The sequence below is a fragment of the Carex rostrata genome, chromosome 17 (genome assembly GCF_964058835.1).
Source record: "Carex rostrata chromosome 17, lpCarRost1.2, whole genome shotgun sequence".
NCBI classification, from domain to species: domain Eukaryota; kingdom Viridiplantae; phylum Streptophyta; class Magnoliopsida; order Poales; family Cyperaceae; genus Carex; species Carex rostrata.
Window position 1 is genome coordinate 2,986,462 of NC_135934.1, and position 15,555 is coordinate 3,002,016.

The 15,555-nt window shown below is 32.9% G+C and overlaps 3 protein-coding genes, 1 long non-coding RNA gene and 1 pseudogene across 4 annotated transcripts; 3 read left to right on the forward strand and 2 right to left on the reverse strand.

Moving 5' to 3' along the window:
• Positions 1 to 631: 631 nt before the first annotated feature.
• LOC144568668 (anthocyanin 3'-O-beta-glucosyltransferase-like) lies at positions 632 to 1,603 on the reverse strand. Its single transcript, XM_078319040.1, has one exon. It carries the CDS (start codon positions 1,601 to 1,603, stop codon positions 632 to 634), a length of 972 nt encoding a protein of 323 aa, XP_078175166.1.
• Positions 1,604 to 3,166: 1,563 nt separating this feature from the next.
• LOC144568673 (UDP-glucose flavonoid 3-O-glucosyltransferase 7 pseudogene) lies at positions 3,167 to 4,706 on the reverse strand (annotated as a pseudogene).
• A 1,560-nt stretch (positions 4,707 to 6,266) lies between these two features.
• LOC144568674 (uncharacterized) lies at positions 6,267 to 6,837 on the forward strand. Its single transcript, XM_078319046.1, has 2 exons — positions 6,267 to 6,427; positions 6,540 to 6,837. The coding sequence occupies exons 1-2, from the start codon at positions 6,267 to 6,269 to the stop codon at positions 6,835 to 6,837; spliced, it is 459 nt and encodes a 152-aa protein (XP_078175172.1).
• A 5,842-nt stretch (positions 6,838 to 12,679) lies between these two features.
• On the forward strand, positions 12,680 to 13,666 carry LOC144568497 (late embryogenesis abundant protein Lea14-A-like). Its single transcript, XM_078318859.1, has 2 exons — positions 12,680 to 13,022; positions 13,269 to 13,666. Exons 1-2 carry the CDS (start codon positions 12,817 to 12,819, stop codon positions 13,516 to 13,518), a joined length of 456 nt encoding a protein of 151 aa, XP_078174985.1. The 5' UTR covers positions 12,680 to 12,816; the 3' UTR covers positions 13,519 to 13,666.
• An 892-nt stretch (positions 13,667 to 14,558) lies between these two features.
• LOC144568498 (uncharacterized) lies at positions 14,559 to 14,945 on the forward strand. The gene is made up of 2 exons (XR_013515672.1): positions 14,559 to 14,692; positions 14,755 to 14,945. It is a non-coding gene; the product is annotated as an uncharacterized LOC144568498 (long non-coding RNA).
• Positions 14,946 to 15,555: the final 610 nt, after the last annotated feature.

Consider the following 15,555-nt stretch of genomic DNA (forward strand, 5'->3'; position numbering starts at 1 on the left):
ACTGTTAACTACTTTTTAGAAATTATGATCTTTAAAGTTTCTAACTCTCACATCCCTGAAACTCATTTTAGAGTTTCTATTAAGCCACGTCAGCAACAAATTAAAAAGGAGAAACAATTTAAGCCAATCATTTGGCCAACATAGAGTTTATAAACAGTTTCTTAATAAGAAACTTGCATGCATAGTTTCTAAATAAGAAACTCTCTCACATCCCTGAAACTGGATTAGAAACTGCCACGTCAGATTAGAAACTCTAATAGTTTCAGGGATGTAGATGCTCTAAGGATGCTAATAATTTTTCATTTGACACTACATTAATGTCTTCATTTTTTGGCTCTGTACAACAATATCCCCATTCGTATTTTAATACAGAGGACGATGAGATGATCCAGCCAGCTCAGCATAGCTTCTGGCAATAAAAGTGTGTTCTATTTGTAATGTTTGTAATACATTATATAATTAGTGGATTATGTGAGTGTAATATTGTCTTAATTAACATAGTTTTTTACAAATTATTTTTATTAATTTTTTTCTATTTTTTGGCTACAAAACAAGACTTCTGCCAAAAATACCCGAGTTACCGATCCAATTCTTTCGATTCCGACCGATTCATCTTATTCTGACTAGGCGGTCAAAATTCTGATTCCGATTCCAATTCCGATTTCCGGAACCATGCTCTTTTTCCCTCCTCTATCATGCAATCAACACTTGCATATGAGGATCCACCTTTCACAACTTCTCTTCTCACCACCAATCCAATGTTCCGTGCTCTTTTCCTCACCGCCTCGGCACCTGTCCCGTGGGCCCATCGCACTCTCTCTGCCACTTTCTCTCTACTCAATACAACCCCTCTCTTTGCACCCATCGACTCCCCAGTTGTTACCACCTCAATCACAAACTTCTCATTGTAAAATTGCTCTCCAAATAGTGGCCATGTTAGCAACAACCTGCTGAGTGCCACAGCCTCTGTCACGGCCCCCCAACCGCAATGCGTCACAAATTTACCGACCACTATGTGTCCCAGGATAGCAAGTTGTGGGAGCCATCCTTTGATAACTTGCCCCGACTCTCCTGCTACTGCTGCCACCTCATCTGCCACGCCATCGGAACTGTGATCTTCACCTACCACCCAAATAAACAGTACTTTTGAATCAACGAGCCCGAATCCAATCTCTCTCAATTGTGCCTTGGGCAACATAGACGAACTTCCAAAACAAACATAAACCACCGAAAATGACGGCCTGCCGTCTAGCCATGTCAGTAACCTCTCTGATTCAGCGACCAAGTTCTTGCCACGGCCCCGCTCTGCCACATCCTGTTTACTCGTACCGCTTAGACAGACGGGCCCAACAGCAAATACTGGTCTACCCGTTTCCCTTTCAAAATGTTTGATGTATTCCGATTCCAATTCAGAAAATGCATTCACGACCCACCCGACAGTGGCATTCTCTGTTTCTCGGACACAATTGAAAAACTCTGTCAGCTTTTCTTTACCTAAAGTAGAGATTTTGCTAAGTAAATTTGGTATCCCAGGAACAAGAAATGGATCCGAGTCAGACGTTGCATTTTGTTCAGGCTTATAAATGAAGAGGATTCGCTCCATCGACCAGGCGAAACAACTTGTGCTGGGAAATGAATAATGGGGAATATTTAGCTCGGGAGAAGCAATGACAGACCAAAGAAAAATGCATCAGATACAACTGCATCAGGTGGGTTGCGGCGAACAAGTTCCCAAAACGGCTGCTCTAAAAGGTCAGGAGACAGTAACACATCAGTGGTCGCACAACCCGTCGGTAGGACGCTAACAGAGGGAAATTCAAAGGTGAGAAGTTTTAGGTTGGAGTGATAGATGGTCGAGTTCTACGTTGTGCTTGGCAAAGAGCTTCGCTACATCGACCATTGGAATGACATGGCCTGGAGATGGTAGCGGGATAAGGTAGACATTGCGGTAGATACTGATTATAATAGTAAAAGAGAGAGGTGGTTATATGGTTTATTGTAGGTGTAAATTAATGTATAATGAGGAAATGCCAAAAGTGTGAACCGAGTAGCTTGAGGAGATCAAAATGCTGAATTTTAAATAGAAGCAAGTTCTTCATTTGTTGCTTGCCTTGCTGTTGCCTACAACATTATGTTAACTGTTAAGTTCTCCAACTGATCAGCATAGGTCTTTTCCTAGTTCTCTCAGATCTTGAAAAAAAGAAGACTATATTGATATGAATTCTATATATAGAAAGCACATAAAGTTCAATTTTATTGATTGTATCTATTCTAACTATTGTAATATTTAATTTTATTTTTATTTTTTCTGTGGTGATTTTGATATGTGAGCGTTTATCACTTTTTATATGATTTTTTTTTTTTTTTGCAAAAAATATCTATGTGACATTGAATTTTTTATTGGATTTCTTAAAAATCAATTCATTAAGCACCTTTTACATACTCGGGACAGGATCGCTCTCATTACATACAATATAACCAAAAGAAAGAATAATTAAGTACCAACTCAAGTAAAACTACAACAATTTCAATATCAGTTTCATTCGCAATACTCAAAATATAGTCATTCTAAAAACCACAATGCATAAGAATATATATATATATAAAAAAAAAAAAAACAGAGCTATAAATAAAGCAATAAAAAAAAATACCATAATGAAGCAAGAACATTAAATTGCAAATGGTCTCAGCCGTTTGATTTTAAACGGAGCCAATATGGCTCCCGCCTAAAACACAGGGGTTCTTAAATATTAGTGCGGATCTAACTCGCACAGATATTAAAGCGGATTGAACGACCCATATGCATTAACTCAGAAGATTTTTTTTTGAGTTAATGCGGAGGATACGAATTCGGTTTAATAGACAATGCTGATAATAAATGTAAACAAAAATGCCACTTGGGTAAATTAACGTCACTGTTTTCTTTTAGAATTAATACTTTCAAATTGGTTGAACAGTGGTGCAGTCTTTCACTAAAACAAAATGATCAAAATTCAAAAATATAAATATATCTTTCTTTTCTTATAAATCATGTTAGAATTTCTGTATTTGTAGAAATTCAGAAATATAAAGCAACACAATATATTATGTGCATAATTGCAAACATATTTGATACATCTCTTACAAATCAAGGCAAATAATGTTCCTTTATAATTTGCCTTTTCTATTAATGTTGATCTCCAGTTCCGGCATGCACGCTTGCCTCCATCGTCCGGCTTCTGTGCTTCCTAATATCCTCCATCATACACTTGACACTTTCATACGACGACCCGCCTTTGCTGCCTCCCTTTCTTGCCTCTATTCCAATTTCCCTTGCCCTTTTCCTCATCGCCTCTGCGCCTGGCCCCTGGGCCCACCGCACTTTCTCCGCCACTCTTTCTCTGTTCAACAAAACCCCTGTTCTCTCCTCCTCTCCCCATATGTATCCCTTCTCTGCCCCCATCGACTCGCCTATCTCCACCACCTGCACAACAAGCTTCTCATTGTAAAATTGGTCAGCAAATAGAGGCCATGTCAGCATCATCTTCCCGACCGCAGAAGCTTCCGTCACTGCTCCCCACCCGCAATGCGTCAAAAACGTCCCCACTGATATGTGTCCAAGAATAACAAGTTGTGGGGCCCATCCTTTAACAACTTTCCCGGTCTCTCCTGCAGCGGCGGCAACCTCATCCGCCACATCATCAGAACCATCCCCTCTTCCTACCACCCAAATAAATGGTACCCCTGAATCAACAAGTCCAAATCCAATCTCTTTCAATTGTGCCTTTGGTAACCAAGACACACTGCCAAATGAAACATATATCACTGAAAAAGCCGGCTTGCCGTCAAGCCATCTCAGTAGCCTTTCTGAATCAACTGATGATTCCTTGCTATGGCCCCGCTCTGCTAATTCCTCTTTACTTACACCACCTAGACAAACTGGCCCAATATGAAAAACTGGTTTACCTGTTACCCTCTCGCAATGTTTGATATATGTCGATTCAAGATCATGAAATGTGTTAACGACCCATCCAGCCGTGGCATTCTCCGCTTCCAGCGCACGTTGGTAGAACTCCATTAGTTTCTCATCGGGAAGTGTTGTCTCGGGAAGTTGAGATTTGTTTAAGTAAATCTGATCAGGGAGTCCGGGAACTAGAAACTGATCCAAGTCAGAAGTCACATTTTGCTGAGGCCTGTGAAAGAGAAGGTTACGCTCCACTGATAATGCGAAGCAACTTACGACAGGAAACGAGTAACGAGGAATGTTCAATTCAGTGGAAGCTATGTCGGTCCAAAGGAGAAAAGAATCTGAGACAACTGCATCTGGAGGGTTGACACGAAGGAGTTCTCGAAACGGTTGCTCGAGCAAGTCTACGACCCTTCTGAAGTGTCCAAAAAGTTTACGAGATGGTAATAAATCAGCACTTTCACAACCTACCGGCAAACCAGTGTTAGAGGGAAATTGAAAGGTGACGAGATGAAGGCCGGAGCGATGGATGTTGGACTCATAACGGGCTGCGTTAAGATGGGTCAAGATCAAGGTGCATTCGGCACCATGCTTGGTGAAGATTTTTGCTATGTCGATCATAGGGATTACATGGCCTGGGGATGGTAGCGGAATGAAATAGATACGTAGGCCGGAAGGTGAGGCGGATGTTAGGGGTTGTTTCGAGGTCGACATGATGACAGATTATATTGTTACAACAATATAATTGAGAGATGATGCAATTTGTTGCAGTACAAATAGATATATAAAGAGGCAACACTATCAAAGGAAACACCAGAAGTGTGAACCTATTAGCTTGTGGGGTTCAAATATATAAAAAGCAACACAAGTGAAGCTGTGAAGGTTTTTTAAAAAGTTGCTTTTATTATTATTATTTCTTTGGCATGATAAAATGAATGGACAAATTTAATGTAACAAAATAAGAAAATAGCATGGTTTTATTCATCTCAATTCTTTTAATTTGATCTTTTGTAAAAAAAAAAAAAAATTAAAAAAAAATGAATGTTATAGCATAAGAAAGTTTGATGAGTCATGTTAACTTCACTTACACATTTCTCTTACTATTAAAACAAAAAATCTCCTGATTTAACTGAAGCAAAAATAATGTGATCTATAAAACAAAGACAATCGTGAATCTTTAAACAATATAATTGCCAGCTTGGAAGAACTACTTGAAGGACAAAATGTGAAGCCAGGGAAGGAGAGTTGTGCACTCATCAAATTCTAATGGCGTTATAGAAATATTTGAATCTAATCTGTCACATATAAAAAAAAAACGAATAAGATCTAAGTATATTTCAGATCTTGTTTAAAAATTTGTAATCTCACTGAATGAATAAGTTTTAGAAACAACACAACTTTAGTAGTTTAAATTATCAAGTAATGAAAATTATCAATCTTGAAATTTTTTTTTAAAACTGAAGTCTTCTTTTATAAAGACAAAATATTATACTTTCCTTTTATTCTAAGTACCAGATAATTAATTGTATGTGTGGAATGCAAATTCTCAGCATCTTTTTCTCCATCTAAATATCAGGTTTATCAAGTCACCATAATAACTTATTGTATTTTGATCTAATGGCTTCCATCTTGGTACCTAAGTGTGCAATCTACTGGTATACACTGTATCCATTTGGCAGTGATTGTACCTTTTTTTTCTTTTACAAAGAATGCAGGATTGAATGCTAGATCCTTGTATTAAATTGTTGGAAAATTTTCAGACTAAATTAGGCAAATTATTACAATGTGCTACCTTTTAATTTAAGCAAATTATTACAATGTGCTTCCTTTTAATTTGTAGTCTGGGTAGTCTGTAAAAGAGGCTCACAAAACAATTCCATATGGAACCATATAAGCACAAATTCAAACATCAAATCAAATCACAGTCAATCATTGATCAGAAAATTTTTATTTCATATAAGATCTTGATGCCGCCTATAACAATGCTAGCTCTCTCAAAATTCCTGTATAAAGTCTTACCAGAAATATATGCAGTGTCCCGTGATTTTAAAAAAAATATGCGGTTTTACTGAACACCAGGCAGGGTTAAAATGTTATAATTTTAGAAAATATTGAAATTATGTTCTCTATTTTCAGAACATATATATGAGTTTATTCACCTTTTTTTTTTGTAGAACATAGCTTTACTTTTCTATTTTTATAATGTATAGTTAGTTAGCCGCTGCTTTTCCGGTTGATGTTTCCTTGTAAAGTTTCTGGTGTCTATTGTTTCTCTGTATGTCTCAGTACATCCTTTTATTTTCCAACACTTCTAAAAAAAATGGCGCAATTTGCTCAGCCAGAGGCACACTTTATCTCTTTCAAGGCAACTGACATGACGAGAGACAGCCTCAAGTTTCATCTAATGATAGAGGTGATCAACCCGTGCAATGCTCTTCTCAGTGTCTCTAGTGCCTTTTATTCTATGAAGATCTCTGGCACGTAAATTTTCTGTATCAATCAATGTTCCTTTTGTGACAGTTTCCATTGTGTTACGGACATATTACACAATCAAGATCTAAGTTATAACATCAATGCATAATATATATTTCAGCGAACTAGTAGCATCACGAAAGGTGTCGTGCTTGATCAAGGTGCCGAAAGACACACCAACCTGTCTGACAATACCAGTAGAAGTGGAAGAATACGAGAAATATAACTTCATGAGGAGACACCACAATGGGGACTTCGATGTTGAATTCGATCTGACAGCTGAAATGACGGTTGAAATGCAACATGGAATTGAATTTAAACTGCACGTAGCTCAAGCTGGACCTGTGGAGATCCCGGCTTCTCGCATTAGCAACCAATCGGATTTTTTCCTCCGTCCTGGCTATTATTTTCTGGGCTAGTAGAGGAATAAATTATATATTATAGAGATGAACATTAGATTTAGAAGGATCTGATATTATATTTTCAATATAAGATTTTTAATGAATCTGCTAAATAGAACCATCATATATAACTATGAACTATCCCTTTTCCATGGTTGGGGTTTTTAAGAAGACCCATTTTAGTATTTCAATTTTGTAGTCAAATAAACAAAATTCTGGTACATCAATATCAGGTAATTAATGCATTAATAAAAAAATGCACATAATTTGGTATAAAATTAGAAGATTGACAACAAATGTGGTTATCAGACTGATAAAACAAGCCACAACACGAGCGCATAAAACTAATTTTAACAACAAAGAAGAAACAGGAGAGCAATTTAAACGCATTAATTAATGAAAATAAGTTAAATTTATATGGTTTTTCAATTTCAAGTTTCCAAAATATAGCTTTGGGAAAGAGCATTTGCAATTTATATGGTATATATGATGCATTTGTATCTATGCGTTCATTCAGTAGGAAAATCATAATTGTAGTCTTATTCATTTGAAAAATTTTCTTGATAGTTGGTATCAATATGTATAGTGATAAAATTGCCAAAAATAAAATAAAATTAGAGATACAGTTCCCCCAAATGCCCCTACTGCTTGTTTGACATTAGATAAAATTTTCTAATTTTTTTTTTTCAATAAGCTAGTTAGTGCTATATTTTGCAGCAGATGTTCGAAGTCAAACTTGGTCGAGAGAGTATATTTTTCCTATATCAATATAAGAGTGCTGGCTCTTGTTTTCTTTTTGTTGTTGATATATATATCGCATTAAATGATATTTTTGTGGAAGACGAGACAAGCATGAAGTAACACTATTTTATTTTGTTTTTGTTTTTTTGAGAAATAACAGGGATTTTGTCCCTATTTTATGGATAATTAAGTTGGTTCTTAATGGTAAAAACTTAGTGAAAGTAAAGTTAAAGATACAGGCAATGCATGAAGTAACACTTATTTTCTATGTACTTAATGAGTGATGTATGTAAATGCAAAATTTTAAAAGTTTCAAATTCATTTGCTACAAGGCCAAGTGGTCAAAGAAACGATGAAAAATGAATATATAAAATTACTTATAAAATGTTCATTTCTTTGACTGCTTGATCTTGTATCAAATGAATTCGAAACTTTCAAAATTTTGCATTTACATGCATCACTTATGAAGTACATGGACTTCAACTGTTTGGATTTGTCGTTAAAGCCGATCCAATATATTTTTGAAGTTGTATTCACCAAACTCTCTTGATGAGCACGTCACACCCTAGCTTTGCTCTCTCTCTCTATATATAGAGAGAGAGAGAGGGAGAGAGTAAAACTAGGGTATTCTTAAGCTCACCAAGGTGTTTGGTGAGCTTAACTCCAAAATATATTATATCGGTTTCAAACAACAAATCTAAACCATTGAAATCCATCTACTTCACAAGTGACGAATTTCCATGCAAAGATTTTAAGTTTTCGAATTATTTTAGTATAAAGTCAAGCGGTCAAAATTAGAAGGTTTATAAATTAATTTTAGTACATTTATTTTTTTAACACTTTTTGACCACTTGACTATATACAAAATTAATTGAAATTCTAAAAACTTTACATGCAAATTTATCACTCGTGAAGTAAATTAGTTTTAACGGTTTGGATTAATTGTTTGAAGCTAATCTAATAAGTTTTGGAGTTAAACTCACCAAACAACCTGGTGAGCTTAAGAACACCCTAGTTCTACTCATATATATATATATATAACACACATGTTCAATGTTATGAAAAAAGGGGTGTGCTTTGGAGAATGTTTACAAGAATAGAAAGTCAGGGTAGACATTGTAATCATTTTGTTTACTTAACATTTATAAATTGACTTTTTTTTATTAATATATTAATTTGTTGGCAGTAATTACCGTGAATCATAAAAAAATATATATATAATTTCTCTGAATATATGTGATTTGAGAAGTTAAGATATATATAGTTGATATTTCAGCCACTAAGAATGTATGTGTGTGACACAATAATGTGTAGTGTAGTTTAGTAGGAATTAGGCACTTTGCTCACAACTAGAATCCAGAAGAAAATCTCATAGGAGAGATTTGGTATATGTTGACATTTGACAATAAAGAAAAGAACAAAGGTGCCTTGTCAAATATAAATATAAAAAATGTGTGAGGCATGAAATTAGAATGAACAAGCATACAATTTGAACCTATTTAGATATATGTATTTAAAGGTAACATTTTAATAATATAAATTATATCCAATTCTAAAATGAAAGAGCAAAGAAAAATATCTTAAATGTAAGATGTTGGAGGAAACTAAAGATTTGATATTAAAGATCCTAAGAATTGAAAAATGTGAAAAATAAATAAAATTTACTTTGCTTCAAATATGAAAAAGAAATTACAAAAGTTATTCTTTTAATTATATGAAAATAACACAATCCAGAATCTAAAAAAGTTTTTTAAAAAATGATATAAACAATGTTATAAAAAAGAAAAAAAGAATTGCAAATGTGACATGTTAATATAAAAAAAAAATGTCAGATAATAACAAGAAATGTTTAGTAAACGTCATGTAATTCTATAATCTATCTTGACTCCTTCCAAATATCTGAGATTTAAACCTACATTACTATAAAAAAAAAGTAAAAGTTATTTAACAAAAAAAAAATTAGTTGAAATATAAATTAAAATTCGTAGTTGTATTATTTTATTGGCATCTTCTTTTCCTATATCAGCCAATGCAGTTTCAATATAAGCTCTCAAACACTACCAGCAAAGAAAAGCTTATACTTCTGACTTTTTTTATTAATGAGAAGGATAGAAATGAAGAGAGAAATATGATTCAAGGAAGATTTTTCAATAAATGAGGAAAACCATGCTTTCCATTAAACATAAAGATATAAATATTATTTTGCTTTGATTTTTTTTTATTGTAATGAGACATTTTAAGAGTAATGCTAGTTTTTTTTTTTAATTATTTATTATTGTTACACTGTATATATTTAATTATAGTTACAGGCATATTTAATTATCAATATTTCCATATTTCCATACATAATACAACATATAATTAAAGAATATAAATATGTTTATTGATGTTACAAAAGAAGTGTTATATATGGAAATTTTTAATAATAATTAATATAATCTAAATGCGTTAATAATTATATCTATATAATTGAAAATTTTGTATTAATGATGATCATAATAATAATGTCATCATCGTAATCAATATATAGTAATAATTATTAAGTTATTTGGATTATCGTTGTTATTGTTATTCATTATATAATAATAATTACCGCAAGAAAATTTAATATGGAAAATATATATTTTTTTTTCCTTTCAAAACAGAGGTATCAAACACCATTACAGAAAATGAAATAGAGTGAAAAAATATTTTCCAAAAATCTCTCGAAGAAAATAAAATTACCAAACGGCACCTTATATTAGCAATCAACGAACTGTTACATTGAAAAATAGTTCATGAACTGATCACAAAGAAGAGGCGGGTGCAGTGCATTCACAATATATTAAATTTGAATTCGGACTGTTGTTATGAATTTTTTTATAAATTTTTAAATTAATTATTGTTAATTAGAATTTTTACTTTACTCTTTTCACTTCTTATAGTTATCTTTTTGATATAGCATCTTTTTCTTTCTCCGCTCTTCCTTTTCGAGTGGAGAGAAGAATGAAAAAGAGAGAGGAACCGGAACCGAGAGTCATCATCTCAATTGGAGCATAAAAGTGAGTAGATTCAGTCGTTGTTGCAGCGTGGCGACAGTCGAAAAGGCTGATTCAGTTGTGGAGCGACATGGCGTTAAACTAGTAAGGTGATTAATATCTCGATTGGAAAGTAACGGTGAGTAGATCCGGTCATCGTCGGAGCACAGCAGTTGTCGAAGAAGTGAATCCGATTGTTGAGTGAGATGGAAATTAAAGTATTAGAGTAGTTTAAATGATTTTATGAGAATAAAATAGTAGATCTAGAAATTACAGTCATTTAATACATTGTAAATATATTTTTTACGAATAAAATTATTAATAGACATTAAAACTACTCACTTTCAAAAAAAAATTGTTGAATGATTCAAATTTTAAATTTCAATTTTACGTTATTGTAGAAGATACAGATTCGACTCGTTCATGCTCTCGATCACTCTTTTCTTAATTTTTAAATAGAAAAATGAACGTACGTAACAATTATAATAGAGTGATGGTTCCGTACATTATATTTTTATTTTTATTTTTAAAATCTAACTAGTAAATCTAAATCACTCAATATTATTATCATATAAAAATATACTTGGAGACCAAATTTTATATTTTTTTTTGAACTTTTTAACTATTTTTTGAGATAATTAGAAAATCACTTGATCTAAAAATTATGGACCATCCGGTAGTAGCGATTCTCTACCTACCAAAAAAAATAGTAAAAATTCTGAAAAATATAAAATTTGATCTCTAAGTATATTATCGTGTGATAATAATGTTAAGTTGTTCACATCGACTATTTAAACTTTGAAGACGGAGATATGAATTGAATGCACGAAACGATCCGTGCATTACAAAGTACCATAACCTCACTCATTATAATATTTTAAATTACCACACTTAATCATTTAAGTACAATTTAAGTATTACTACCTCTAAAATAATTGTACATACTATCCAACAATACATTTTGAATTAACACACGTAATAGTAGTACGGTTATTTTTGAATATTTTTATTTGTATATATTTTTAATCTTATCCAATAACGTCAAATATTACTGGACTCTCTCTTTCCAGTGATCTGTACCACAGTGACAAATGAATTATTCGGGTTCGGTTCGGCGAGATCAAAAATTCGTGATTTGGGAATAATTCGGGTATAATTCGGAAATAATTCGGAATTATCCGGATTAGAAATCTCAGTCCTACAAGGTAGCAAAAAAACAAAAAATATTGTTCTTGGAAAAATTCGGAAAAAAAATCGTGAATAATTCGTAAAATTTGAGAAAAGTTCATAAAATTCAGGAATTATTCGGGTTTAATTCGGTCAACCGAATAATTTGGCGTTCGGTTCGGCATCACCCCAAAAAAGAATTAAACGGATATAATTCGGATATCTTGTCACTATGATCTATACTGTAATTGTTTCCAAAACTTTGTTTATTTTTCCTGCATAGATTTCTTGCCACAACTCGCCAAGCCGACATCAAGATTTTTTATTCATAGAAATTATATAAATTAATAGAATATAATAGATTAATTGTATTCATATTTTGATTTTATAGAAAAATCGAATATTTTTTCTATTAATTTAGAAAACTTAAAGAACCAGAAATATAATTTGATTCCTGTGACATGATGTAGTCCGAAATTTTTATTAATGTCCTCTAAGAAAAAAAAAACATATATTCTTAATTTCTGGGCTGAAAATTTTTTAAAAATACTCTAACGTAGAGCGGTTACGGTATTTTTAAAAATTTTGATAAATATTTTTTAGAAAAAAGCTGACCGTCTCAACATGAGGCAATTAGAATATTTAAAAAAAATCAATCCAAAGAATATATTTGTTATTTTTTTTAAGATATTAATAAAAATTTCGGTGATGTAGTAGAATATTCTCTCACTAAAAGGATCAAAAAGAAAATTTATTCCTTCAGAATATACTAAAGAAACAAAAAAAATTATGTTCCTTCTATATTCCTGCAATCTAATATTCTATATCATTGGTATACAATTTTTAAAATAAATAAAAGGATCTGAGCCGACATTCAACAAAAGCGACACGGTACAATGACACGTCCACACTTTGGTACCAGCAACGTGTCACCTGATTGCAATTGCATAGTCCCCAAAACTATATAAAAACCCAGAACTTATCATCTTGTAACCAAAGCATTGATCCAAAAACCCCAAAATAAATTCCAAATCAAGCACCAACAAAGGCAAGTCTAAGAAATTGTCTAGCCATGGCACAGCTTTTGGAGAAAGCCAAGGAGGTATTCGCCGACAAGATCGCCGGCGTGAAGAAACCGGAGGCCGACCTCACCGACTTGACGATTAAAAACGTCAACCGTGACACTGCCACGTTTCACAGCATGCTCGAGGTCCGCAATCCGTATAGCCACTCCATCCCGATTTGCGAGATATCGTTCACTCTAAAGAGCGCCGGCAGGTATATATATAGATTATGTGACAATTTCTTATTTTGTGTGATAATTCATAATTGTATTGTTGTTTGTTGACTTGGCAACATTTTCTCAAAAATTGGTAAATGGATAAGTATTTGTCTATTTGATGAATTTATTGCTATATTAGGTATTAAAATTGATTGGTATATAAGGCCAAATCATTTTTTGTTAAGCTTTGAAAAAAAAAAAAAAAAAAAAATCTGAACTCTGAATGTTAATTAATACCTCAGGGAGATAGCTTCCGGCACGATCCCGGATCCTGGATCGTTGAAAGGAGATGACATAACAAAGCTAGAGGTGCCTCTAAAAGTGCCATATAGTATCCTCATAAGCATCATGAAGGACGTAGGTAGGGATTGGGATATCGACTACGACATGTGTATCAAGCTCACTGTTGATCTACCAATTTTCGGCAACTTCACAATTCCGGTGTCACAGCAGGGAGAAATCAAGCTGCCTACTCTTTCTGATATCTTTTAATTTTGCTGCTGCTTTTTTGTAACAAAGGAGGGCTTTATGTAAGGTAAAGTTTTAAAGCTATTTGTGAGCTTTTTATTTTGTACCCTAGCTATGAAAATTGTAATATTTCTATTTTGAGTTGTGAGAATAAGTGCTATCCATGCCATGTCTATGCTTGTGTTAAATTTCATTTGAATTTGACAAATTTTAAAAGGATGAACACCATCTTATATATGGTCCGATTTCATAAAAGGGTCTGATATGTTATAACATGAAAAGAATAAAATTTACAACTTTCATGATGCCTTTGACAAAAACGCTCATTTTACTTGCAATGTGTTGTAAAATTATTTGGAGCTGAGGTATCTCTTTCCCATTTTGCTCAAGAAATAATTTCATGGAGACTCCTCCTGGTATCAAGGGTGCTTATTTTACATCCCATTTGTTATTTTTATTTTTATTTTTATTTTTTCCCCAAATTTTCAAATTAAAATTAAAATAGTAATACCATATCAGTTGGTCAGATCTAAGACCAGAATATCTGCTAGTATTTCTTTATTGGTCAATACTGTATTTTTACAGCTTTACTCTGATGATAAGATTAATCAACATTGGCAATGTACCTAACTCTACTGTACCAGTCCATTGCATTTGTTTCTTACCAGTATATATGTGATTGTTTGTTCTAAGTGGTTATTCTATTATATGGGGTTCTGTGATTGGATTTTTTTTTGGTTTGTATATGGTTTAAGGTTGTTATTTATGGTTAAGCTAGTTCTATATTTCAGTTATATACTCATTAAATTAGAGAAAAGACGGCTATGAACAAGAAAGAAGTAATTGTAGGAAAGGAGCATTTTAAGAGAAGAAAATTATTTCTATTTTCTCAGCATAAGGTTCATCGAAATATTAACCAATGCAATTTGTAAAATGAAGGGTATGTTTGATATTGCATATTTGTTGGGTTTAGATATAAGTAGTAAAGAAGGAATTCATTCATCTATTGATGAAAGTGAGCAAGATCTCTGTTATAGTCTGCATTTAATTTTAATTTTAATTTTATTTAAGTGGCTTTATTTTACATCATTACTGTCTGTTTTCCCTATTCATTGACCCTCCTTTTACTTTGATAGGTGTTATCTCTTTACAAAGAATCTTGATCAGTATGTCAGGACCTTGATTTAGTTTGTCAAGGGTAAACTCTCTCTCTCTCTCTCTCTACTGTATTTGTAATAAATGCCTCTTTTTACTTGCCAGGCTTATTTTGCCAGTATACCATATCACAAGCTACTTTTCCAGCAACTTCTGGGAAATATTGCGTGGATCTGCATTGAGTAGAAATTTTTTTGTGAATTTGAAAGTGGTTACATTCTAAAATGATGGTAGTATGATTTGTGTATACTTGCCGATTGTAAGAAGATATTGATTGGAATTGCTGGTGAGATTCATGATGCTTGTTTTTTGCATCCGTTTTATTTATTAACTTTTTTCAGTTTATCTTGTTTGCTTTTCTGTTGCATAGTGATGTAATGTATAATTTTGAATGATAAATTAGTAGTAAAGTATTTTTTTTAATCAAATATCTGTGTTTTCTCAATTCATGTGTCACATGTTCAGCCCAACTAAATATATATTGAACTTATTAGGAATAGAAAAAGGTATCATTTCATGAGGCCCATTTTAGTTTTAAAATTTTAGCTTTCTGATAATATTTCTACTTACAAAACCGTTTATGGGCCAGATTAAAATGATTTGATCATCTCATCTTCACGTTATATCTAAGCCCATTTATAATAGAATTCGGTGATTTGTCTATCATTGGTGGAACTGCATCATTGGTGCGGTTTCATCTATGTATTTTTAGAAGAAAAAAAAAACAATCAATTATTTTTCTGACAATTTGATTTTTTAATTTCTAAATATAAAAAAAAAGTTAGAGATCGTCTCATATCTCCCATTGTGGGGACAAAATTGGAGATACTTTGCAAAATCCATCTGTTTTATTTAGATCAAACAATACCTTGGTTGTTTTGGCCGTCAGATCTAAAACGACGGTCC

Coding starts and splice junctions, on each gene's coding strand:
- LOC144568668 (XM_078319040.1), bottom strand. CDS start 1,603: ATGGAGCGAATCCTCTTCATTTATAAGCCTGAACAAAATGCAACGTCT.
- LOC144568674 (XM_078319046.1), top strand. CDS start 6,267: ATGGCGCAATTTGCTCAGCCAGAGGCACACTTTATCTCTTTCAAGGCA. Junction 6,428..6,539: donor TCTATGAAGATCTCTGGCAC/GTAAATTTTCTG, acceptor TATATATTTCAG/CGAACTAGTAGCATCACGAA.
- LOC144568497 (XM_078318859.1), top strand. CDS start 12,817: ATGGCACAGCTTTTGGAGAAAGCCAAGGAGGTATTCGCCGACAAGATC. Junction 13,023..13,268: donor ACTCTAAAGAGCGCCGGCAG/GTATATATATAG, acceptor TTAATACCTCAG/GGAGATAGCTTCCGGCACGA.